This window comes from Myotis davidii, unplaced genomic scaffold, assembly GCF_000327345.1.
Source record: "Myotis davidii unplaced genomic scaffold, ASM32734v1 scaffold425, whole genome shotgun sequence".
NCBI classification, from domain to species: Eukaryota; Metazoa; Chordata; class Mammalia; order Chiroptera; family Vespertilionidae; genus Myotis; species Myotis davidii.
This window is the reverse complement of record NW_006296413.1, coordinates 4,827,632-4,853,439: the sequence shown is the minus strand read 5'-3', so window position 1 is coordinate 4,853,439 and position 25,808 is coordinate 4,827,632. Positions and strand designations below refer to the sequence as shown.

General features: G+C 55.5%; 2 protein-coding genes across 3 annotated transcripts in view; both read left to right on the top strand.

Annotated features, from left to right (window-relative positions):
• Positions 1–12,085, top strand: part of NAA40 (N(alpha)-acetyltransferase 40, NatD catalytic subunit) — a 13,541-nt gene extending 1,456 nt beyond the window's left edge. The window contains exons 2-9 of one of the 2 annotated variants that reach the window (XM_015569085.1): positions 4,999–5,094; positions 5,948–6,000; positions 8,257–8,352; positions 8,439–8,597; positions 8,735–8,818; positions 9,199–9,276; positions 9,549–9,661; positions 11,507–12,085. In XM_015569085.1, coding sequence (XP_015424571.1) covers positions 4,999–5,094; positions 5,948–6,000; positions 8,257–8,352; positions 8,439–8,597; positions 8,735–8,818; positions 9,199–9,276; positions 9,549–9,661; positions 11,507–11,562 — 735 coding nt within the window. In that variant the 3' untranslated portion in view covers positions 11,563–12,085. Of the gene's footprint in view, positions 1–4,998; positions 5,095–5,947; positions 6,001–8,256; positions 8,353–8,438; positions 8,598–8,734; positions 8,819–9,198; positions 9,277–9,548 lie in introns of both variants that reach the window. The other variant, XM_006771638.2, reaches the window with a different exon arrangement.
• A 7,849-nt stretch (positions 12,086–19,934) lies between these two features.
• OTUB1 (OTU deubiquitinase, ubiquitin aldehyde binding 1) overlaps positions 19,935–25,808 on the top strand; it is a 12,868-nt gene continuing 6,994 nt past the window's right edge. Inside the window, exons 1-2 of the mRNA XM_015568984.1 lie at positions 19,935–20,288; positions 20,513–20,636. Of these exons, the coding sequence (XP_015424470.1) occupies positions 19,935–20,288; positions 20,513–20,636 (478 nt within the window). The remainder of the gene's footprint in view (positions 20,289–20,512; positions 20,637–25,808) is intronic.

Below are 25,808 nucleotides of genomic sequence, written 5' to 3'. Positions count from 1 at the left end.
GGGAGTGGCGCACGTGTTTCCGGGGTTCGCCTTCCCCCGCCCCGAGCGGAGGCGCACCAGGCACTCTCCTGACCGTGCAACCGCCCCCCCTTACATGTTAGTTTTTATATGGCCCCCCCACACACACACTTTCCGGAGCCCGGACTCTGGAGCCAGAGCCACCGCAGTTCCAGCCCCTCCCCTGGCTGGCAACAGGACCCTGTGCCAGGGACGGGGCCCCTGTGAGTGTGGGTTCCCCGTGGATGCGATGGGGTGCCGCCTTCCGGTGGGACGTGGAAGGATGACGTGGAAGGATGACGGGAGGGAGTGGGTGTGAATGGCCCGGTGGCCTCGCGAACAGTGGCCGTGGTTGTTGCCTGTGTTCTCAGCCTTTGCTTAGCGATCTGAAGTGGATGTGTGCGAGTTTTACTTTAACCCGTTGGGTGTGTCCCTGCTGTTACTAACCTCGATTTTTTTTCCCCTCATTCAAATAGTTATTGACTGAACAAATCAACTTGTTGGACAGAAATAGTTGTCTAGCCCATGTCCAAGCACTTTAACCCATGTCAAAAACACATTGGTCATGTTAATACAAGGAATCTTGGGTGCTGTGTATTCCATCTGTAGGAAGTCAAGCTTCGAGACTTCGGGCATGTTTTTTTTAATATATTTTATTGATTTTTTGCTGAGAGAAAGGGAGAGGGATTGAGAGTTAGAAACATCGATGAGAGAGAAACATCGATCAGCTGCCTCCTGCACACCCCCTACTGGGGATGTGCCCGCAACCAAGGTGCCCTTGACCGGAATTGAACCCGTGACCCTTCAGTCCGCAGGCTGACGCCCTATCCACTGAGCCAAACCAGTCAGGGTGACTTTGGGCATATTTAACCTGGACGTGGGTGAGAGGCCCCAGACCCAGGTCTTGTGGAAACGGAAGGAAACGTGTGTGCCCAGCATCGGCTCCTTGTCAGGTATCTACCCAGCGTCAGCCGCCGTAGACGGAGCAGAGAAGCATAACCTGTCATTTTGGGCCGACACTTCCTATTGGCTGAGGTCCTTACGGCCTCAGAGATACTGTGGTCCTTGTTCCCTTTAGGCCCCAAGCCCATCCCTCAGACGTCACAGATGTGCTGCTCAGAATGTCCCTACCTCGTCCCTTCTGTCCTAACACTCACTGCAAGAGAGAGACATCCATTTGCTTCCCTGAAACAGACTGGAACCCTCTCCTTATCCTCATTCCTCATGGGCGGGGGCTGTGAATGCCCCACTTCAGTGTCAGGATGGTCACCGTAGTGGCCACGGTCCAGAAGAGGGCCACGCTCCACTTGACAGCTGACCTCAGGCTAAGAGGGTGGCATCAGAGGGAGCACCATTCTCCAGAATTCTTTTGTCCCTGGCTGCCACACATGCATTGTTTTAGGAATTAGAATTTAGATGTCTCCCTTTGCCCCAAACAGAGGTTCTTTTCGGATCTTGGCTACTTTGTGGGACAGGGGGCATTGACACTGAACATGTAGGACATGACAGATTCTTTATCTGAAAGGTGCCTCTTGCCCCCATCTGGGTGCTTTTTGTGTCTTTAAATTCTCCAGTCCTAGGTGTTTGGCTCAGTGGACAGCATCAGCCTTCGAACCAAAGGGTCCTGGGTTCGATTCAGGTCAAGGGCACGTACGTACCTTGGTCACAGGCTTCCCCCCAGCCCGTGCCCTGGTTGGGGCACATGCAGGAGGCAACCAATCAATGTGTTTCTCTCACATCGATATTTTTCTCTCTTCCCCTCTCTCTCCCACTCTCTCTAAAAAAATCCATGGGAAAATATCCTTGGGTGAGGATTAAAAAAAATTATTTTTTCTCCATGTCAGAGAACTGAGTGTGGGGATACTAATTTGGTAGGAACAGCAAGGGGAGGAGTTTCACAGCTGCATGTGAAAACATGTCACACGTCATACTGTGTCATAGATGTAATTGATGTAGCAATGGAAGGAGGATGGACTCCAGGTTTCAGACCTGGATTTCAGTCTTGAATGATTCATCAGGTGTGAGTTGAGTACCTACTGTTCGCTGAGTGCTGGGTTGTAAATTGGCAAATAAAGCACATGTGACCTCTGCCTCCTGGAATGGGCGGTCTGGTGGGAAAGGAGGGAGACGGTAACAGGAAGACCTCTCTGTGCCTCAGTTTCCTCATCAAAGAAGTGGGCACACATACCTTGCTGAGTTCTTGTGAAGATTAAAATAAATCATCTATTAAAGCACTAGCAGAGTGTCTGCCACTAGTGGATCCTTGTTAGTCCCATTTTATGGATGAGGAAATTGAGATTTAGAGAAACCTTGCTGAAAAAGATTAAATAATTTGTCCAAAGTCACACAGCTATTAAGTAGAAGAGTTGAAAATCAAAGCCAGTCTCTTGACTCAAAATCCCACAGTCTTTGTTATAGAACGCTCCCTTGGGAAAGACACTTAACCACAATGAGCTTTACTGTTCACTGTGCTTATTTCCCATTTTAATTAGGAGAATTTTTCTGTGTCCCTGCAGGATAGTCTTACCTCCACAACACAGGGCAAAGCTAATTGGAACAGTAGGAGCTCACTTTCCCGAGGGTGTGCTAGGTTTGAGGGGGACCCCTGCCTGTCTGGCCCAGCCTGCTGCAGTCCGCCACCTACCCCATGTGCAGGCAGCAAAGCGCTCAAGGGGCGCTTTCATGATCTGCAGTCTGGGGTCATGGCAGCCCCACGCCTCACTCCAAGGATGGCCTGGCTCGCCTGTTCCCCCGCATGAATGAGCCTGTAAGTCCAGAGGCCTGGGTTGGCTCTCCTGCTGCCTGTGCTTTGGAATTGCTCACTTCCTGTGCTTAGAAGTGAGGGAACCCACGTGTCAGTGCTCTCGGGGTCCCTGGAGTCATGCTTTCCTTCCAGCGCCTTTGAGCCTTCAGCTCTAGCATGCTAAGAGAGCGCTAGCGTGCTGGGTGGAGGAAGGGAGCTTGCTTCTGTGTGAGGGTGTGCTGACCTCTGCCCTGTCCTCACAGCTGTTCCGTGAGGCCATGTTGCATTCCCATTTTTCTGGAGATGGAGTTGCTTTCACAAGTCATGCAGGGGTGGCAAGAGCACTGGCCTCGCTTGATTGGTGCCAAAGCTCACATTCTTTCTGCCCCATCGCACAGCCCCCGAGACCTGTCTCAGGTTTCCCTGTTCCTTGCCCCTGCCTCAAGGAGATAGGACTTGGGGTGGCACTGTGTTGGCACATCATACCAGCCATTACCAAGCCAGAGGGTAATGAGAAATGAATTCCTGTATAGCTAGCTCGAGGGCTTTTGAGGTCTCATCTTGACCTTCACCTTGGCCGGCCTGAGAAGGTCTTGGACAGTGATGTAGGCTCTCCCAGTGAGAGAGCACGGCTGGTGGAACAAACACTGGATCTATGGCCCAGCCCTTGGGATTGAGCTTCCCCTCTGCCATTAACTCTGGGGAACTTGGGACGAGTCCTACCATCCCTCTGAGCCTCAGTTTCCTCATGTGTGAGGGAGGTCACATTTTCTGCCCTGGGAATTGAACCAGATAATGTTTGTGAAAGCACTTTGCAAGCTGAGTGTATCTCAGGGCTGTCTGGAAACCCAGTTCCTAAGAGAAAGATGGGTGCTCCAAAACCTGCTAGTCTGTGTGGTCGACGGGCTGGTTCTGTGTGCAGATCCCAGCATCAGGAAGACAGGATGTTCTCGTGTGTTCCTTCCTCTGGAGAGGCAAGAACTGGCTCGCGCCTGCCTCCAGCACGGTGTCCAGCCTGCAGAGAACAATGGCTGGTGTGGGAGGAGTTTATACCTGGACGAACAATCTCTGGGGGTCCTGGTACCTGAACGCTTGCCTCCTGGTTGCCTGAAGTAGGAGTAAGCAGTGTCATTCCCGGTGGAACTGAGGGTAGAGTTTATCCCGAGAAACCTTCCCAGCAGTTGGTTTTTCTCAGCCTTTCCTGGGACCAATCATTGTCCATAAGGTGTGACTGGCGGTAGTAGGACCTCTCTCTGGTGAGCTCAGAGCCATCTTACCGGGCCTTTGGGGCGCCCCTGCACCCAGCGGGGTGGATGAGCACCTCCAGATGTGTGTGCTGCCCTGGTTCTTGGGTGTGAATGAGAACTGTTATTTATTGAGCATGTGCTACGTTAACCCTCAGGGTTTAGTGCCTCCACTCGTTAGATGGGGAAAGGAGGCAGTGTTCTGCCTGAAGATGCAGGGACTGAAGAGCAGAAAGAGGCTTCAGATACGCTCTGTCAGACTCCGGAGCTGGGCTCTTTCCCCGCGTTCCCTGCTTTTTACAGGAGGGTCCAGGTAGGCCTGAGAGCCGCACACGAGCCTCAGAATAGGATCTGCCCTCGCTGCCCTGTGTGAGGTTCCCCCTGTGCACGGGCAGCCTCCTTCGCTCCTCCCTCCGCCTGTGGCTGCCGTTTGGCCTTGTTGGCCACGTGTCAGCATGGCCTCTGTCCCCAGGTGAACCCCAGGGGCCCTCACGGCCAGTGTGCCTGAGCAGCACTGTCTCCTGCAGCCGGAGCGCCTTGGCCCCGGCTGAGACGCCCCGCTCCCCAGCTTCGTCTCCCGAGGCTGGGAGACACGGAAAAGGCTTCCAGCAAACTTGCACTTGGGAACCTCTGTCCGCAGCTTCCTCAGATGCATCTCCTCCCTGAAACCTGCCCGGAATCTGTCTGAAATGACTGGTTCCCTCCGTGGGTGGGGGGGTGGGGGGAGGCTGAGTGAGTATTTCTTAGGCGTCCGCTGGGGCAGGCTCTGCTGCAGGAGTGTCTCGTGCCCTCGCCGGGACCCAGCAGTCCCCAGGGCCAGTCCTCTGCCCGGCGGACGCTGAGACGCTCCCCAGGTCTCACGCCTGGGACGTGCTTGGGCCGTTCCCACCCCAGCAAGCGTGGCAGCCAGGCGCGGAGTTCCTGCCGGAGCCAGGTCTGCGGACGCGGGGACCACCCTTCGGTTCCTCAGAGGCGTGGCCACCGCCCTCTCGCCAGCTCTGCTTCTCGTTACAGAGGAAGTCGAGCAAAGCCAAGGAGAAGAAGCAGAAGCGGCTGGAGGAGCGCGCAGCCATGGACGCCGTCTGTGCCAAAGTGGACGCCGCCAACAGGGTGACTCCCCGTCCCTTCCTCCTCCAGCCGCAGCGGTTTTTACTTTTCCTTCCTTTGGCGCCACCCGGTGGCGGAATTGTGTTACTGCCCACCCCCTGCTGCCTCCTTGCTGAGGAAAAGGGGCCTGGGCGGTTCCGGGTGGCAGGCACTTGGCCCCCCTGCGCAGGGAAATGTGGACTCAGATGGAAGGGGCTGCGCCCTCTGTGGGTCTCTTACCAGTACAAGGGCCTGGAGAGATTTTTGTTAGGATTTGGCATTTTGGGGAGCACGCCTCCCTCATAAAAAGTGGTATAATTTCCTCAGTCATTCTTCAAACCTTTATTGACTGCCCGTGAGGTACCACAGGGTGTTCTGGGACCGGAAGATGCAGCCTCCTGGTTTCCCGAGGCTGCAGTCGGAGGAATAGCCGTGAACCCGAGCACCAGATGGGCCCGGGTTTCAAACTGAACCAGAGAGATGCTGGTCGTTCCTGCCCGCTTCATGTCTCCCTTTGTGTTGTTCCTATAGCCCCTCAGTAAACAGTCCGCATTGGCAGGGATGTGGCTCAGGGGTGTGATTTCCTGCTTTGGGTTTTGACCAGGTAAGATAGGTGAGCAGTGAGCAGGTTCTTTGGTTTTAGCCTGGGAGCGTCTCTTCCTGTCCTGTCAAACGAACCAACTTAACTCTATTCGGCCTCCTTACCAAAGCCTCCCTCTTACGTGGTTCCAGAGCTGAGGCCGGCGGGAGTCCATGTGAGGGTGTACCTGGCCCAGCAGCTAAGCCTCCCAGTGCGGTCTGGCCAGCAGCGGGCTCAGGTCAGAGCGTGCGCGCTGCCACGCGTGTGTGTGCTACTTCTCTTTCTTTCCCTCCACAGCTTGGCGACCCTTTAGAGGCTTTCCCCGTGTTCAAGAAATACGATCGAAATGGGTGAGTGTCAGCATCCCCAGCTGTCTCTAGTGTCTTCAGGAATTCACCTTCCCAGAGAAGGCTTCCCCACTCAAACCTTCCCATTCTTCTTTGTGCGGGAAAAGCAGAAAAGGCGGCTAGTGCCCTGTTGATAGAAAATCCCCCGGTCAGGGTGACAAAAGGATCCATAAATGAGCAGATTGCATAGTCAGATGGATGTCTCTAGGATTTGTTATTCTTTCTGGACAAAGAATCATAGAGCTGAAACTCTTAAAAAGTCATCCAGGCTGACTCATTTCATACAGGGGGAAACTGAGGCTCAGAGAAGTTGAATGGGATTTTTGAGTCTGGCAGCCGAGGGGGCTTTAATTCCCAATCCAGTGCGCTTTTAGAAAATTCAGGCACAGCGAGGTTAAGTGATTTCTCCAGGGTCTCAAAGCCAGTAAGTGGATTTTAACTTCCTGGCTTTGAGACCCTGGAGAAATTACTTAACCTCTCTGTGCCTGAATTTTCTAATCAGAAATGGATCTAATAATAGCATCTTCCTTCTGCCCTAGCTGGTTTGGCTCGGTGGATAGAGCGTCAGCCTGTGGACTGAAGGGTCCCGGGTTCGATTCCGGTCAAGGGCACATACCTGGGTTGCAGGCTTGATCCCCCGGTGGTGGGGGGGGGGCGGGGTGCAGGAGGCAGCCAATCAATGATTCTCTCTCATCATTGATGTTTCTATCTCTTCCTCTTCCTTCCTCTCTGAAATCAATAAAAATATATTTAAAAAAAATAATAATAATAATAGCATCTTCCTAATGGAGCCATCAGGAAAATTAGATGTAAAGCATTCGTGCCTGGAGCATACTAAAAGCTAGATCAGTGTCAGCAATTATTACTGCTGTTATTACTAATCTACTTTACTGTAGGGTCTGGGTTAAAGCCCCCTCTCCTTTCAGTCCTCTCTGCTTATAAAATAGGAAGCATAATCTGTTTTACCACAGACGCGTTGGCTGCGGGGGGAATGGGGTATGGTTTTAGAGAGCCACAGGTGTGGGTTTGAATAACTGTGTCTCTTATTAACTATACTTAGACAAGTCGGTCATACTCTATAAGCCTCATTTTTTAATCTATTAAATGGAGTGAAGATGCCAAACTTGCAGGGTTGTTTTAAGGAGGAAAGAGAATGTATCTAGTTCTGTAAGTAGCAGGTGGTATGAGTTTATTTAAAAAAAATATATATATATATATATATTTTAATTAATTTCAGAAAGGAAGGGAGAGGGAGAGAGAGATAGAAACATCAATGATGAGAATCATCGATTGGCTGCCTCTCACACGTCTCTCACTGGGTTTCAAGCCACAACCCAGGCACGAACCCCTAACTGGAATCGAACCCGGGACCCTTCATTCCACAGGCCGACGCTCTATCCACCGAGCCAAACCGGCCAGGGCGATGGTATGAGTATGTAATGAACAAGAAAGACAAATGGAAATACGTGAGTTGTGACGCAAAGACTATGAGGCAGCACTATATTTGCCTTTCAGAGCTGTGTCTGAGTCTCCCAGTGTCACATTCATTCATTCTTCCTGTCTGTGATCAGACACAGCACAGCTCCTCTGGTGGCTTTGTTATTCACCTTCTGGGGAGGCCTTGGCCATGGCTTAGAGATCCCTTACTGAGGCAGCGCTCAGTGACTTCTACATGGTCACTATTTACAAAGAAAGGAAAACTCTTCCGAGCCACAAAGTTCCGAATTTACGTGGCTGAGCACATGTCCAGCTCACATGGTGCACCAGTCAGCAGAGGTGAGGGTGGGAATGCCCTCTGAGGGGTCATGTCGAAGGTCACCCAAAGATAAGGACTTGGAGTTGCTGACTCCAGGCCCTTCAGAATGTGGCACTACCTAGAGAATGTGAGTTCGCAGTTTGGCCGAGGAATTGAACTATGATTTATTCATGTTTCATTTAGAAATAAATAGCAGATTGCAACACCTTACTGCCTGCAGCATTTGTTAGTTTTAGGAAACAGTGTGGGGTTGGACCTGTTCTACTCTGGCCCTCCGAGAGCACCTGTGTTGTCTTCAGAGGAGGCAGCAGGCAGCACCCCTCAGAGGGCGGTGTGGGCCGTCGTCTCCTTGGGGGCCTGAGGTCGCCCAGATGCTTTCAAAGGAGACGGTAGATAAAAGGAGGAGGTCTCACGGGGCCCAGGGAGGGGTCTGTTCAAAACTAAGGCAGCAGGGAAAGTGCCTGAGAGAAGGAACGGCTTCAAATGCTTCTTTGTCTTCTCAGGTTGAACGTCTCCATTGAGTGTAAGCGAGTGTCCGGATTGGAGGCAGCCACAGTGGACTGGGCCTTCGATCTGACCAAACTGAACATGCAGACCATGTAAGACGCCCCGACGGCCGCGGGCTCGCCCCAGGCTGGCTCTCCCCTCCCGGAGCTCCTGGTCCTGACTGCCCCCACTCTCCCAGGTATGAGCAGAGTGAGTGGGGCTGGAAGGACCGAGAAAAGCGGGAGGAAATGACAGATGATCGAGCCTGGTACCTCATTGCTTGGGAAAACAGTTCCGTCCCCGTTGCCTTCTCTCACTTCCGGTTCGACGTGGAGTGTGGGGATGAAGTCCTGTACTGGTAGGGGCCCGGCTAGGGGTGCGGTGTGGGGGGAGACCCTGCTGCAGGCACTGCAGTGGGTGGCACAGTCCGCCGTGCCTGTCCGTGTCCTGTGGCGGCCGGAGCCTCTGCAGCTCACCCTCCGCTTTCCTCACCAGCTACGAAGTGCAGTTGGAAAGCAAGGTGCGGCGCAAAGGCCTGGGGAAGTTCCTCGTCCAGATTCTGCAGCTCGTGGCCAATAGGTAAGGGCCACCGCGCGTCGCTCAGCTGGAGGAGCTGCCCCGGAGGGTCCGCTGTCCGTGTGTCTCCATGGAGAGCAAGGCCCCCGGGAATGTTTTGGAAGAAGGGCATCTAGAACCCTCTCAGCAAGATATTCCCTGTCCTGCTGTGACCCCAGATTTTGTACCTGCGCCTCGTGTATAATGGGGGTGCAGAGAGCAAGTGGAGAAGCCGGTCAGGCCGTGGGGGCCTAATGCCCTGCAGTCTCATCAGCCCTTACCAGAGGGGAGCCAGTGCTGTGGGTGCCCCAGACAGAGGCTGGACTCGGGGCGCAGAAGCGCTTCTGAGGGGCAGGCAGAGGCACGAGAGAGGCAGCACGGCATGCTCTCTGCTTTCTCCTCAGCACACAGATGAAGAAGGTGATGTTAACAGTATTTAAGCACAATCATGGCGCCTACCAGTTCTTCAGAGAAGCACTGCAGTAAGGAGCTGGGCCCTGGTGTGGGACTTTCTGCCCCACCACCTTTTTCCTGGTCCTGGCCCATTCTGGCCATCCTGATGCCTAGCGCCCCGTCCCGTGGTCGTGGGGAAGGGGGTTGGTGGATGGCCTGGGAGTGCCCTCTGGCTCAGGCTCCTGCCCCCCTGTACCCTCACACCTGGGGGTCTCACGAGTGTGGTGGTGGACAAGTTCTTGGGCCAGGGAGGAAGGCAGTCAGCTCCTGCAACCAACCTGTCCTCCTGCCTGCCTTGCAGATTTGAAATCGATGACTCTTCCCCCAGCATGTCAGGTTGCTGTGGGGAGGACTGCTCCTACGAGATCCTGAGCCGGAGGACCAAGTTTGGGGACAGTCAGCATTCCCATGCTGGTGGGCACTGTGGTGGCTGCTGTCACTGAACTCCCAACCAGAGCGCCCTCTCCAAGGTCTACCCTCTCCCCAGTCTCATGCCACCTGCCAGGTGCCCTCAGAGCTGTGGCCTCCTCAGCCCTACATGTGCCAGGCTGCGCCCTGAGAGCAGAACCCTGGGAAGGAGTGGTCCAAGTGCCCCTCCTCTCTCCTAGAAGAGCAGTGCCAGGAGGGAGCCGAGAGGAGAGGATGCTGAGGGAAGAAAGCTGGTGGAGGCCGGGCGTGACGTCATCCTGGCAGGGAGGCTGCCTTCTCACTCCACTCTTGCGCCCTTGAGCGTAAAATTCCCTGACTCCTCTGTAGCTGGATTCCTGACACTTCCCCCCACGAACCTCCTGCCACACACACACGGACACACACATGGACTTGGACATACACGCACGCACACACCAACATGCACGCACAAACACGGACACATGCGCTCGCGCATGGACAGATGGAGTGCTTATGCCCACCTATGAAAGTCCTGGAGCCCTGGTCAGGGTCTGGCTGGGCCTCGAAGAGGAATGGACTTGGTGGGAGGTCTGGGCACAGCGAGGCTTCAGACTCCTGCTTCGTGGGCGGAATGCTCTGATGGCGTCCGGGGAAGGTCTGCTGCGACAGGCAAGCAAGGGAGCCCTCTCGAGCTGTGCTCTGTGGACCCAGTTAGAGGGGGGCTGTCCCAGGGACCAGCCAGCTCTGGGAAGAAGGCTGCCTTGTTCTCCATCGCTGTCAGTGGGGCTGAGGAGGCCAGGAGCAAGGTGCTGAGTGGGGCCGCATTGCTCCTTTGGGCTTTTGGACTTTGCTGCATTCTAAGCTTGACCTTGATCTATGGCAGTGGCTCAGGTTTCTAAATCCTAGAAAAAACCAGAGGTCCTGCCTGTCCTCTCCATCGCCCTCACACCCTCCCTTACCTCTCACCCCGCCCCAGACACCTCTTCCTACTAAGGGGGGAGAACATCAGGGAGCCCCTCTCCCCCCAGAAGGACCTCTGGTTCTTGGCATCTTCCTCTCAGATCTTGGTGCTGATAGCTCTCTGCAGGTGGGCATCCCCTCTTCAGAGAGCCCCCAGCCGCAGCAGGCCCTCCGCCTGCGCTCCCAGCCTCGCCCCTCGCTGCCTCAGTGAGGCACTAGTACCACTGCCCTGGCCGGCCGCTCGGGCTGCAGCAGGACTGCCGGGGGCCGCAGCGGCTCCTCTCTGGGGTCACCTGGGGCGGCGCGGCTGGCGCAGGGAGGGAAGGCCTTCCTCTTCTCAGGATAGAGGCTGTGGGGTCAGAGCTTCCACTTGTCCTAATCCCAGGCCTTGTTCTCCCTCCAGGGAAAATGACCAAATCCTTATGCAGGAACAAGCCCCTAACGCCTCCACTTAGACGCCTCCAGTTTTGTGTTAGGGCGTGTCTTAAAGTTGTAGCCTTGGTAAAGTTGCTGTCCTGGAGGCCGGTGGGTCCTTCCGGCCTCGTCTGCTCACAGCCCGCGCTGCCCTGACTCCGGCCTCTGCTGACGGGCCTCCCTGAGCTGTGCTTGCTTCTCCCTCAGACCCTGCTTGTGCGGGTCTGCACATGGCCGCCCTCACCAGCCCCCGCCGAGCGCCCCTCGTTGCTCTTGACTCCCCAGCTGGGAGAGGGCCCTGCAGCTTTACACTGGAGTGAGCCCACCCGTGTCCTTGCCTGCTGGCTCCCAGGGCGTTTCACCCGAGGGGCGGGGTTTCAGCTTCTGGGAGGGCATTGGGCTTCCAAGAATCATGGAACCACTGAAGCATGTTTAGGGAGAGTTTCCTCTGATTCCTGTCTCTCAAAGACACAGAATGATAACTATTTATTGTCTTAGATCGTGGATTTCTGATACCTCCCACTCAAGGGGACCAAAAGGAACCCCCAGTGTAAGCCCCACATAAGGTGAGTTCAGCGCATGTCTCTTTCCGGTCATTGGCCACCTGGCACCGAATCCATTTGGGCTCTTGGTGCCACGCCCTCTTGTGCAGCCTCCTGGCCGCTGCCCCGGCTGCCCTGAGGGGCTGGGGCTGCCAGGCGCTGCCTGAGGCCAGCAGGGGGCTCTTGTCAGTACTGAGCCCATCAGCCCTCAGCCCTCAGTCTTGCCCAGCCCAGGCCATGGTGATGAGAGACGGCAGGCCTTTTCCGGGCTTCTTGTTGATTAATTGGGGCACATTAAAATAATTTTAAAGATTTTTCTTTTAGTTGTATTCACTATTTCAGGTTGTTTTTGTTGATGTCAAATGTGTATATGACGTGTATGGTTTTTAGCCCTTCCTGGGTTTTTTAGAGGAAACTTTGAAGTATATATTTTTTCTTTAGCAACTTGTTATCACTGGAATCAAAGGGGAAAAGTGATCTCTTTTTGCATTGGTTGTATTTGTATGTCACAAATAAAGGATACTTTGTCAGCTGCTGCGATAGTGCCCGTGCTGGGTGCCATGGGCGGTGGGGGCTCGGGACACCGTTGGTCTCCACTGTCCAGAGTGGGGCCTGTGCCTGGGGGCATGCAGCTGTGATGGCGCCGTGTCCCTGCCTGTAAAAAGCTTCAGGCCTGAGAAACCTCGGTGTCGGTGAGCAGCCAGAGGTAGGAGCCGAGACCAAAAGCACATGTTGTTGTCACTTCCCAGAAGCCCTGGGCAGAGGTCAAAGGTAGAGGGGCAGCTGCTTTGCATCGTTGTGACACCTGACATCTGGCTGAACGTCAGTCCTGCGCAGCGTGGGTGCTGAGTGGAGGGGAGTGCTGGTGTCTGTCTCTCCCTGTTACTTGACTGGGTTGCTCCGAATGTCCGCTGTGCCTTAAGATTCCAGCCCCTCTCCCCTGCACTCCAAAGGCAAAGGCTCCGAGGAAGAGTAACTCATGTCGGGCCTGACAGGGAGGAAAGTTATGAGTGGGGGAGGCTCGGTCCTGCCCTCGTGTGTGACCGATGGAGCCGTGCAGCTCCCCTCCCAGGCGGACTCCTGCCAGTCCCGGCCGGGGTGAGCTGGGAGAGGCCGGAAGTGGGCCGGAAGGTAGAGCTCAGAGGCACTTCCTGTGGACACCGAAGGGGCGGGCCTGTCGTGCTCCTGTGGGGATCACATCTGCTGGAAGGTGGAGAGGGAAGCTAGGGTGGAACTCACGAGCCAAGGGAGTATTTGTGTGTTGGAGGGTCAGTTACCTGGGGAGAGGAGCAGGGTGCCGGCCGGTCATGGCCTCAGCGTGTGGGGGGGCCGGTTGGTGCAGCCGTCTTATCTGCGGCACCAAGAAGGGTATCAGTCCTTGGGAAGGGGAGGGCATTCCACTCGGGACAAAAAGCTCCTTGTTCCCTGAAGGCTGTCAGTCGCAGGCAGGAATTCCTTGGAATGACCATCCCCTGGCTACAAGGTAAAGGCTAAGGTTGGAAAGGGTGAGGCCCTTCCTTCATCATCTGCCCTCCCTCTTCCTAGGCGGCCAGGGGCTGCCTCTGCCTCCACTTCCCTCCAGCTGCCGCGCAGGCGTCTCTGCTCAAGGCGCTGCTGGGACGCACACCCTCAGCAGCAGGAGGCACGGTCGCTGGGTCGCTGAGTGAGAGGTCGGAGCTGAGCTGGTTTCGACCCAGACCCCAGGCTTTTCACACAGGGCAGGGCTACCCTAGTTCCTGCGCTTCCTCTCCAAGGGCAGCAGAGGCGAGGCTGCTCCAGGCCTGTGCACCAGGGTCTGGGAGGATGGGAAGGTGTGGCCAGGAGCACGTGGACTGGACAGCCCGAAGCAGGCATCTTGCTACCTGGCTGTGACGGAGGAAACAGGCATTTGATGAGCCTGATGTGCAAGTGACAGCTCACTCCTGTGTGCGGGGTGCAGTGCAGTGTTTGCTCGTATGGATCCTGTCCCACGTGGAGGGGGGGGGGCTGCCGAGAAAGATGGGGAGGCATTGAGAAGCCAGTATCGAGGAGTGGCTGCCTCCTGAGGCTTACCCACAAGGAGGGTTGGAAGAGGGCCTTGGACAGGGGAAGCCGCCAGCAGGACAGCAGGACGCCTGCGGCCCGGGAAGCAGCAGTGCCTGTCCCCTCCCGCGGCACCCCTTCCCTGTCACTGCCTGACAGCTGCATCAGGCCTGCCCCTGCTTTTGGGAGAGGGGCTGCTGGGGGCTGGTCAGAGCAGAGACGTTCGCAGTGTGCAGCAGACCCAGGTGCAAACCTTGCCCAGGCCATTGCAGACTCAGCCTGGGTGCCCGACCTGTGCGGGCCTCCCTCCTCTGGTGGGGTTTCTGAGAGAAGTCTCTGGGCTGCGAGGTAAGCCCAGGAACAGTGCTGATGTGCCTCTTCCACACACGGTCCTCCTCCTCCAGGGAGTCACCCGGGGCACCACGGGAAGGCCCCTGGCTGTGCTCTGATCTGGGCGTTAGTACTTGTTAGTACTTTGTTCATAAGACAAAGGCCTGACAAAGCCCATAGGGCAGCAGGGGGCCCTGCCCTTCCTTCTCCTAGGCACCCAGCTGGGCTCCAGCCCTGAGCCCCCAGGGCTGTTCCCTTTGAGAGAGGAGAGATTTAGATTTGGAAGGATCTGTCCTGGCTGTTTGCCAGAGCCGGGGCAGGGAGTCTGGTAGCTGGAGGTGGGGCCTGGCGAGACTGCTGGACATTGCCAATACCCCTGAGTGTGGTGGGGAGAGGGGAGGGGGGAAGGGGCCCTGGCAGCTCAGGGCCGGGAGCCCATCCCCCGGGGAAGCTCGGGCACAGCCCATCCTTTGGCGCTCTGGGTCCACGGCCCTTTCTGTGAGCCCCCGCTGATCTCCATGGGCTGAGTTCCCTCCAAAGCTCCTGTGTTCCCAGCCCCTGCCACAGCCTGTGGTCCTGTTGCCACAGTATCCAAACTGGAACTTCTGGAAACCCCCACAGCACCTTGTGTGAAGATGGTTAAACACATGGGGTTTGGAGCAGATAGTCCTGCCCTAAAATTCTGTCCAGGCAGCCCCGTAGCTGCAGCACGACCTTCAGTAGCTCATCCAGTTCTCCTTCGTAGGAAAATGGAGACAATAGTATCTCCCTCATGATCTTGTGGTGAAGACAGGATGAGGTTGTGTCAGAGAGGCCTGGCTCAGCCTGGCTCCTTACCCCTTTCCTGTGTGCCTATGCCTACTGTTCCGTGCCCTGCAATTCATCGTCTGAGTGTGTGGGTGCCAGGCCCTTTGGAGACAGTGGTGAACAGGACCCAGGCCGCCCCCAGGTGGCCCCCAGTCTAGGGCTGGAGACCAACCCGTGGGTAGTGCCAGCAGGGGCGCTGCTGGGCACAGGCATCCGGGCCTGGGTGGCCAGTGGAGGCTGATGGAGTGCCACCCATTACTTCCTGCCACACCAGGGCAGTCACTAGGAGCTGCATCCCTAAGTGGGGGCCTGGAGAGTAGGCGTTAGCGTGGTGACAAGGAAGGCTGGGTAAGAGCTGAAGGTGTCCTGGGCAGATACAAAGCAGATACAAAGAAGCAAAAGGCTGTGTGTGTGTGTGGAGGGGGGGGGGGCGGAGAAGGGGGGGAACGAGACCCTGAGCAAGGAGGGAGGGGTGGAATGTTTAGACGAGGCTGAAGAGTGACGTCCGGAATTGGAACTTGGTCTGGTGAGCAGTGGGGGCCAATGGAGGTTAGCAGGTGTATGGGGGGGTGCAGGGAGGAAGGTCGGCAGCCACTGCGTGGAGACCGGGCTTAGGGAGGGTAAGAGCAAACCGGGAGAGTTCTGGTAGGTTAGTGTCAGCCAGGAGCGTGGCGCCGGGCAGTGGGGATGCTGGAGAGAGGTGAGAACCTAGGGATGGAGGGGAGTCCGGAGTGCCGCTTGGGCTCCGAGCTCGATCCCCGGCAAGGGGCGTGCAGGAGGCAGCCCATCGATGTCTGCTCTCACATCGACGTTCCTCTCCCATGAAAAAATCTAAAAGAAAGGAGTGCCGCCTAAGTTTATAACTTACACTTACGTGATGGGTGACACAACTATCACTCACGGAGATAGGCCACTTTGGAGGCGGGGCATAACCGGGAGGACGCCCTCCATGCCCCGCCTATCGGTGGGAAGGCGGCGCCGATTGGCTGTTTCGCGGAACGCGCCCAAAACTCAAGGGCGGTGCGGCATTTCGTCACTTCCGGGGCGTTTCCGATCCTCCCTGGGACCGCCTCCCCTGCTCCGGAAGTTCCGGGCAGCCATTCTGACTCCCCGACCTTGGGCTCCGCCTGGTTTGGTTGATCTCTACATCCTTCCTCCACCCTCCCCTACCTTCCCTCTCAGGTTTGACAGTCTCCGTCGGGCAGTCCGCCCCAGGATTTCGGGCCACAGCCTGCCGGTCGGCCCCTGGGGGTGCCTGACGACTGCAGCGCGGATAGTAGTTGCTACCGCTACTGATGGTTAGGGAAGGGGGGGCAGGAGGACCCCAACAGGTGTCTGCAGCCCCAGGAAACGTGGGGGGTTAACCTGACTGACAGCTTCCTCCTGTGGGCGCGTTACCCATTGCGTCAATGGCAGACCCGCCCTGAGTGCCAGCCCTGCATCCAGGCTCGCAGGCCTGGGAGGTCGCTGCGATGGAGGAGATCGCAGTGATAATGGCTGCAGCCGGCACCGCTGGGGCCAGGCACTGCGCCCAGACTGCTGTGCGGGTCCCGTCAGCCCTGCCCGGACCCAAGAAGAAAGGCATGAACTCCATTTCCGGCTGAGGGGACGGGATTTAGGAGCAGCGCATTGACTTGTCAAAACAGCAGCATCTTAGCGACAGGGAATGTGGAAATGGCTGAAACAAGCCTGATCCCCTGGCCCCGGGGGTGCCTGGGTCCTGGGAGGGAGGGGGAGGAGCAGGGTGTCTAAGGCAGGACGGGAGGGGGGGGGGGGGGGGAGGGGGAGTGCATTTTTAGTTACCAGCCCAGGTGAGGTTCCTGGGTCCCAGCCGCAGCTATAAACGGGGTTACGTCCTCCTTCCTGTTCCTTCACTTGATCTCCTGGTGGTGGATTTCTCCATGGATTCTAACCCAGGCTGCCCCGCCCCCCTTCCATGTCTGACCCTTGACCTCAGGGCCTGGAGTGAGCCTTGGACCTGCCGTGTTCCTCCCCTGCAGCCTGAACCTTCACTCCAGGAGGGGGGCTTTCTGCTGCCTGGGAAGCTGCCCAGGCATCCGGATCCTGGCTGTTTTCTTACCGTGCGGCTTCCTTCCTTGTGCTCCGTGCAGGATGTCGTCATTGGGCTCTCCTCCTGCTTCGTGTGCATCCTCGGGCCGTCCGGCTGGGTGCTCTCGCACCTGGAGAGCTACAAGAAGCGGGAGTGAGGGGCTGTCCCCCCGCCCCTGGGACCAGACCGCCCGCCTGTCCTGATCATGTCTGCCGCGTTCCTGGCCGCCTCCCCTGAAGCATGTCCTTCAGCGACAGTGGCCCCTTCTGCAATATGACCTCTTGATTTCTCCCTTGTGATCATGGGACCATGTGATTCAGTGTATAAGGCCTGCTGGGTAGGACCCACCTTGGAACAATAAAGTCTATGTAAATCCTGCTTCAGAAACTCATCGTGCCTTCCCCCTGGGCTTCTGCCTCCGTACTTGAGCTGAGGCTGGTGTTGGGTGGGGGTGTGGAGAAGGGGGCCCGCCTGGCTTCATGTCCCCGCTGGCTGACGGCGTGGTGGGTCCTGGGTGCCCAGCCATTCCCCCTGCGGTCTGGGAGGGCTCCTTCCTTCCCATGCTTTCCTGTGTTGAAAGGTTTTCACTTGGGAAAACAAACACTGTTGTTTTGGGGCAGCCTTTTGTGCTCACCTTCTCTGGCTCCCTTGGTTGTGCCAAGCTCAAGGCCGTGTGTGTGTGTGTGTGTGTGTGTGTGTGTGTGTGTGTGTGTGTGTTTCGCCCAATGGGGCCAGCTCTGCTGCTGGAGGCCTCTTTCCTGTGGGACCAGCCTTCCCTGCCCACAGTCGGAGCTCCAACCATTTCTCAGGTGGCGATGTCCTTCCTAGTGGGGGGACCGGACAGTGTCTTGCTTTTTTAGGTCAGCTCCAGGGCCCTTACCTTCTATCGCTACATCCGTAAGTGCTTATGGGCCGGCTGGCTTCTCCCTGCGCTTCTCTGTCCCTTCTCTGCTTGGGGAGTTGCTGCTCCTCCATCCCTAGGGCCCTTCCTGGGGACTGGGCGGCCGCCTTAGCTGGGAAACGTCCACACTGAGCTGGGATCCTGACTTCCGGTGTCTGGAAGGAACCCTCAGACGGCTGTTCCCACCTGGAGGGCAGCTTTCGCCTCCTTTGCATTCTCTGCCGGGGTCCCTTGCTCCGGGTGATTCTGGACAGACGCAGGTTCGGTGCTCCCTGTGGAGCTGCGGCCAGGACTTCTGGGCAGGATGGAGGGCAGAGCTGCCAGTTAAAGCTGAAGGGCCCTGGATGTCAGAACACATCTCCCCAAACCCTCTTGGGCGGGGCTCGTTTCCTGATCTGTGCTGACAGAAGCTCAGGATGAACCCTGCTCTCCCTTTTGTCTAATCTTTCCTGGCCTCTGTGTGGTGTCCAGTGATGCTGGGGGGCCCAGTGCCCAAGGCTCCTCCCTGAGGGGTGGGGAGTGGTTGCTGCCTCCTAAAAGCCTTGTTCCCCGCAGGCCAGCCTGTGTCTGGGCCTGGGGGGCAGGGCCTTGAATGCTGGGCGGTGTTCACAGGGTGGAGTACTGGCCAGGGGAGTGGGATGTAGGATCTGAGGGCCGACCTAAGCCAGGCTGGGTGCTGAGGGAGGAGCATCCGCCTGGCACCGCAGGTTCCTCAACAGCTCCCTTGTCTTTGGGGGGAGGGAGCCCATGGCTGTCACCTCCCAAACAACGGGGTCACCCCTGTCCCCTGCCTCAGTCCGGGAGGCTGTAGGGAGCGGCTATAGGGTCAAGCCTCATGCTGGCCTGTGGCAGAGCCCCATACAAGTCCCAGCTTGGAGGGCAGCCCTCCTAGCACAATGAAGCCTGACCTTCCAGTCCTCCCTTGTTCCGAGGCAGCTGATGGGCTGTGGGAGGTGCAGCAGGTGCTGCCAAAACAAGGCTTGAGTGAGGAAGTAGATTTGAAACTCACAAGAACATGTAAACATGTTGATGCCCCCCTTGCTTTGCTTTGTGTGATCTGACCATAAAATAAAGCTTCCCTTTGTCCTCACCCAGGCAGGACCCACCTGGTCCCCACTGTATTCTCTTGTCTGTCTGCTTTCATCCCCACCCCACGCCCCCTCGGTTCACCCCTGGCTGTGCTGGACGGTTCCCAAGGTTCTGAGCTGCGAGCTCAGGACACATGAGGCCACGGGCTGCCATGTGGCCAGAATGTGACCCCAGGACAGGAGAGGTGTCTGGGGTAACTCCGCTGTCCTGCCAAGGGTTTTGACTGGGTGTCCTCACTCCCCTGTCCTAGCAGGACCACTCCAGCCCAAAGCTGCACATCTCAGGCCACGGCGCCAGTTGACGAGAAGCGAGTGGTTACAGGCAAGTCCTTCAGAGCCCTGGCCTGAGCCCTGATCGAGCCCGGCAGCTCCTGGGCCCTTGTCTCCCACAGCTGCCGGGCCCGCGGCACGTGTGGGTGTGGGCAGGGTCACACTTGGGGGCAGATGCGAGAGGACGCGAGTGACCGGGCATGCGTGAGCCCCTTCTCCCTTTGGTTCTTGGTGTGGTTCTAGGCCTGAAGCCTGGTCACCTTTCAGCGTCCCTCTCCCACCCCCTGCAGAGAAATCGGGCTCCCCGTCCTCCCAACCAGCATTTCCTGTGTCTGTGCGGGGCCTGAGTCTGGAGGGTGGTGTCTGCATGGTGTGCATGCTGGGTGGGGGCAGGCTGCGGTCCTGGCCGATACCATGTCAAGAACGGGGGTGGGAGGCCTGGGTTTGAGGCCTGGTTTGGCCATTTACTGTATGACACCGGGGAAGTCGTTAGCCTCTCTGAGCCTCAGTTTTCATTATTTTAAATTAAGGTGTGCGACCAGCAGAATTGTGGCCTCCCAAAGATGTCCCGGTCCTCAGCCCTGGAATCTCTTTTCTTTTTAATATACAGAGAGGAAGGGAGAGGGATAGAGAGCTAGAAACATCGATGAGCGAGAAACATCCATCAGCTGCCTCCTGCACACCCCCCACTGGGGATGTGCCCGAAACCAAGGCACATGCCCCTGACCGGAATCGAACCTGGGACCCTTGCGTCCGCAGGCCGACGCTCTATCCACTGAGCCAAACCGGTTAGGGCAGCCCTGGAATCTGAATAGGTCACTTTACATGGCAAAGGGGACTCCACAGATGTGACTAAAATTAAGCGTGTTGAAGTGGAAGAGGATCCAATGGGCCCAGTGTAATCCTTATGGGGACGATGGACAAGGAAGGCGGAAAAAGGTCCTTTCGGGTGGACTCTGCCCACCTGCCTGCCTGCCATGCTGGCTTTGAAGGTGGAGAGAGTGGGCCGGGAGCCAAGGAATGCAGCGACCTCCGACCTCCGGGACCTGGGAACAGCCCTCCAGTACAGCCAGCAGCAACAGGGCCCCTCGTTCTGCAGCAGCAGCAACTGGATTCTGCCGACAACCTGCAGCGTGGGAAGCAGATGCTCCTTCAGAGCTCCCGGAGGGAACGCAGCCAGCAGACATGTATCCTTTCTGCCCGGTGGAACCCGGACCGGACCTCTGACCTCCAGGATGTGAAGTCGTACATTTGTGTTGTCAGCCGCCAGGTGTGTGGGGATGGTCGATGGTAGCAATAAGGCAACGGATGCACCTCCTGGTGCGGGGCGTGGAGGCTGTCCCCGGAGCGGCCGGCACCAGCGGACTGGACCCTCGCAGACTTGAGGTGTGGGGAGTGTGCGGTATTTACAGGAGGAGTGTGGGTTGGTGTGAGTCTGGGTGGGGCGGCTCTCTCTGCCCCCTCTGCCCCTCCTCTGCTTGCCTTTGGCCTTAGGGGGCCGGGACCCTGCAGGCGAGTATCAGCCCAGCTGGCAGCCTGTGCACCCGCCTGCCACGCGTCATTGGGCTGGCCTCTGCCTATGGAGCCCTGGGGGTTCCTGAGGTTCATGTGGGGCCAGGCATGCCCCCAGTCTTCAACCCGGCCTGGGAAAGGGTCACCGATCCCTCATCTTTGGCTCACCGTGGAGGCTCTTCCTGGCCATGGCCTTCCTGTGAGGCCCTCCCGGGGCCCGGGCCATGTCCTTGCTGCCAGGCCTCTTCCCTGGAGGTGGGAGGAATGGAGGGGGCCTGGCAGCCATGTGGCCCCTGGGGCCTGTGCCATTCAGTAAACTCTCTGAGACCAAGGTTTCCCAGTCCCTGGGTCCTGGTGCGGCATCGCCTCTCCCTCCACCTGACAATCCAGCTGGCATGGACGGGGATGCAGGCACACTGCGAGCCAGCCGGCTGTGAGGAGGCACCTGTGCCGTGTCTGCTGTGGGAAGGGAAGCCTGGGCTGCTGCCTGTTGCTTTGGTGACTGTCCAACAGCAGCGCTGGGCGTTACTGGTTGGCACACGGGGAGGCAGAGGGAGTCGAACTATGCTGGTGACTCCTGGCAAATGTGCGGTGGGCTGTAGATGCTTCAGGTAGAGAACCGAAACCCTAAGATGGTAAAAGTAACATTTACCATGGAATGAGGGTAAGAGCAGTTCTTCACTACCAAAGAGATGGACATGGAAAAGGGGGGGCAAAACTCGAGCCCCCTGCACCCTGACTGGTGTCTCGGTTGGACCGTCACCTGTGCACCAGAAGGTGGGGGTTTGATTCCTGGTCAGGCACATACCCAGGTTGTGGGTTCCATCCCCTGTCTGATCGATGTTTCTTACATTGATGTTTCTCTCCCTTCCTCTCTCTAAAATCAATTAAAAAAATAAAGCTGGGTACCCTGGGCCAGGTTCCTGCTCGCTGCTCTGCTGGACAAGGAGGGAGCAGCAGGTTGGAGAAAGAACCCCATTTACAGGCCCTTTGTACATCGGGTTGGGGTTTTGTTCTTTAAGCCCCAGGCCCTTGCGAGGGAGGCGTTGGCAGTCAGTGTAGCAAGCGATTCCTTCTGACTCCAGAGCAGCTGTGCTCCCTGTCCTGACCATTAGTCCCAACCTCAGCCCGCCCCCGCCATTCTCCCTCTCATCACAGACTCCCCCTTTGAAGTAAGGGAGGAGGGGGTAGGAGTTGTCTTATACCTATTTTCAAGAGCTAGTAAGATAGTTGATGATAAGACATTAGGCTTCAAGCTTTAGTAAAGCCTAATACGTTTTTGTCATCAACTGTCTTACTAGCTCTTCACAGAATATCAATTCTCTTCTACTGACTGGAGAGCTCGCTGGCAGTTACAGATTGTGCTGTTAAATCTGGAAAAGAAATGCAGTTTGGTAGGCATAGGGTCCACATTGGGTGGATCCTTTGCTTTCTTGACTTTGGAAGAAACCCCAGGCCCAATGACCCAGTAAGTAATTTGCCGTTTCTGGGACGCAGATTTGACTTTTGTAGTGTTGCTGTGGGGCGGTCACTGGGGGCTGTGTGGTGAGCCCAGGCACCAGTGCACCAGCTCCAGGACTGGACAAAGCTCATGGATGAAAGGACAGAACAGGACTGATGGCTGTGTCCTTAACCCCTCTTCCAAGAAAAAGCTGCAGAATGTATCAGTTACTCAGCCTGCCCTTATCTCGGCCAATGGGAAAGCGGGGGAAACTAGCCCAAGGCCAAGAGTATGCTAGCCACCCCCCTGTCTTTGTGTAACCAGACCCTAGCTGCACCCTGCCCTTGTGTCACTAGCCCTCAGCCCTCACTCAACCAGCTGGAATCAGCCAAATCACTGATAAGAGTGTGCCCCCACCCCCTGACCCCAAGCCCTATAAATTCTTTGTTCCCTTGGGACTCGGGGCTGGGGGGGTGTCTTGAAATCTGGGCATAACAATGGACACATTCGGTCACATTCCACTCCCGCACTGCCACCAGCTGAGGGGTCTGCCTGGGACTGGGGCACAGCTCCCGAGACCACTACTGCACCGTCCTGCAAAAGGCAGGGGCCAGAGCCCCAGGCGATCGCCTAACAGTAGCTTCAGCATCCAAGGCCTTACCGCTTCGTAACCTTTCAAGATTATATATATGCTTTAATTGATTTTAGAGAGAGAGGGAGAGAGAGGTAGAAACATCCATCAGCTGCCCTTCGAACGAACGCGATCTACTGGGGATTGAGCTCAAAAGCCAACCGGGGACTCTTGGTTCATGGGTCAATGCTCAACCAATGAGCAACACCGACCGGACTGGGCCACTTTGTAACCTTTGTAACCTTTTTATTAGGTTACAATTAGGTCACAGGCAATTTTAACAGACTGCACAGAAGCATTCTGTGTGCCCTTTACCCAGTTTCCTCCATTAGTAACATTTTGCAAAACTGTAATACAGCATATACTAGGATATTCATATACAGTTAGATACAGAATGTTTTGCCCTGGCCAGTGTGGCTCAGTCGGTTGAGCATCATCCTGGGAACTGAAAGGTCACTTAAAAAAAAAATCCTCACCCAGCCCTCGCCAGTTTGGCTCAGAGGATAGAGCATCGGCCTGCAGACTGAAGTGTCCCGGGTTCGATTCAGGTAAAGGGCACATGCCCAGGTTGTGGGCTGGATCCCCAGTAGGGAGCCTGCAGGAGGTAGCCAACCAATAAATCTGTCTCGCCATAACGGTTTGGCTCAGTGGATAGAGCATCGGCCTGCAGACTGAAGTGTCTCGGGTGCGATTCAGGTAAAGGGCACATGCCCAGGTTCTGGGCTGGATCCCCAGTAGGGAGCCTGCAGGAGGTAGCCAACCAATACATCTGTCTCGCCATAGCGGTTTGGCTCAGTGGATAGAGCATCGGCCTGGGGACTGAAGGGTCCCAGGTTCGATTCTGGTCAGGGGCACGTGCCTTGGTTGCCGGCACATCCCCAGTGGGGGGTGTACAGGAGGCAGCTGATTGATGTTTCTCTCTCATCAATGTTTCTAGCTCTCTGTCCCTCTCCCTTCCTCTCTGTAAAAAATCAATAAAATATATTAAAAAAAATAAATCTGTCTCATCATTGAAGTGTCTATCTCTCTCTCTCCCACTCCTCTCCCTTCCTCTTGGAAATCAATAAAAATATACTTTAAAAAGTTCTCACCCAAGGAGTGAAGAGATTTTTTCCATTGATTTTTGTAAGGGAGGAAAGAGAGAGAGAGAGAGAGACAGAGAGAGAGAGAAACATCGATTGGTTGCCTCCTACTGGCGCCCTACTGTGGCTGGGGATTGAATCTGCTACCAAAGTATATGCCCTTGACCAGGGAATCAAACCAGTGACCCTTTGAGGGTCGACACTCTAACCACTGAGTAAAATAGGCCAGGCCAAAGGTCACTGGTTTGATTCCCGGCCAGAGCACATGCCCAGGTTGTGAATTCAGATCGATCAGGGGCAGAGTGTGTATGAATTGGTTGGTTTCTCTTTCTCCCATCCTCTCTCTCTAAAAAAAATCAATAAAAACACACTGAAGCCCTGGCCCATGTGGCTGGGTTGGGCATCACCAGTGCACCCAACGGGTGCTGGTTCAATCCGTTAGGGCACGTGCCCAGGGCTGTGGGCTCAGTCCCCCCCCGTGAGGGGCTTGCAGGAAGCAGTCGAATCATTGATGCTTTCTCTCTGAAATAAAAATTATATTTAAAAAAATACAATAGACTAAAAAGAAAGATACAGAATGTTTCATCTCGTTTCCTTTTTACAACCACACTCACTTTCCTCCGGCCCCCACTCCTTCCTTAAGCCTGGCAGCCACTAATCCAGCGGTTCTCAACCTGTGGGTCGCGACCCTTTCACAGGGGTCGCCTAAGACCATCGGAAAACATATAAAATTACATATTGTTTACAGTAGCAAAATTACAGTTACGAAGTAGCAACGAAAATACTTTTATGGTTGGGGGTCACCACATGAGGAACTGTATTAAAGGGTCGCGGCATTAGGAAGGTTGAGAACCACTGCATCTGTTTTTCATTTTTATTAATGCCCTGCTTTTTTAAAAAAATATATTTCCATTGATTTCAGAGAGGAAAGGAGAGGGGGAGAGAGAACATCAATGATGAGAGAGCAGCATGGGCCGGTGGCCCCTCCTGGGGATGATGCCCGACCGGAAGCCCCCTCTTTCACCAAGACTCGCTCTTCCCATAACCAGAGGCGCGGCTCCGGAGTTGGGTCCCGGGAGCTGGTCTGGTTTTGGAATTGGGATAATGCTGGCCTCATAAAAAGATCTTGGAAGTCTTCCCTCCTCTTGAATTCTTTTAGAATAGTTTTAAGAGGATAATTATTAGTTCTTCTTTGAATGTTTCATCAAACTGTGAAGCTGTCTGGTCCAGGACTTTTGTTTGCTGGGAGTTTTGTTTTTTACTCCCTCAATTTCATTAGCTGTTATCAGTTTAGTCAGGTTTTCTGATTCTTCCTGATTAGGTTTGGAAGATTGTATTTTTCTAGGAATTTGTCCATTTCACCCAGCTTGTCCAGTTTGTTGGCATATATTTGTTCATAGTATTTGCTTACAATCCTTTGTATTTCTGTGGTGTCTGTTGTAATATTGCCTCTTTCATTTCTCATTTTATTTATTTGGGTCCTCTCTCTTTGTTTCCTGATGAGTCTGGCTAAAGGTTCATCACTCTTGTTTATCTTTTCAAAGAACCAGCTTTTGGAATAATTAATCTTTTGTACTATTGTTTTAGTCTCTACATCATTTATTTCTGCTCTGATCTTTACTATTTCCTTCCTCCTACTTTCTCTGGACTTTCTTGCTGTTATCTTTCTAATTCATTTAGCCGTAGGGTTAGGTAGTTTATCAGTGCTATCTCTTGTTTCTTGATGTAGAACTTTAATGCTATGAACTTCATTCTCAAGACTGCTTTTGCTGTGTCCCATAGGTTTTGTTTGGTTATGTGTTCATATAGATTTGTTTTCAGGAAATATTTTATTTCTTGCTTGATTTCATTGGGAACCCATTCATTGTTTAATAACATGCTATTTAGTCTTCATGTATTTGAATATATCTGAGCTTTTTTTTTTTGAGGAGTCGGGCCTTTCAAAATGGTGCCCCTCTCTCCGTTTTCACTCACGAGCTCGGCCCTGGAAACTAGTCGGTCCCTGGGGTGGGAGGGGCAGCGCCATTGCGGGCAGCGAGGGGACAGGCCGAGGCCCGGCTGCGGACCCGGACACCCAGGCCCCGGCCTCCACAGTTAGCGCCCCCCGCCCCTCCCGTCTCCGCC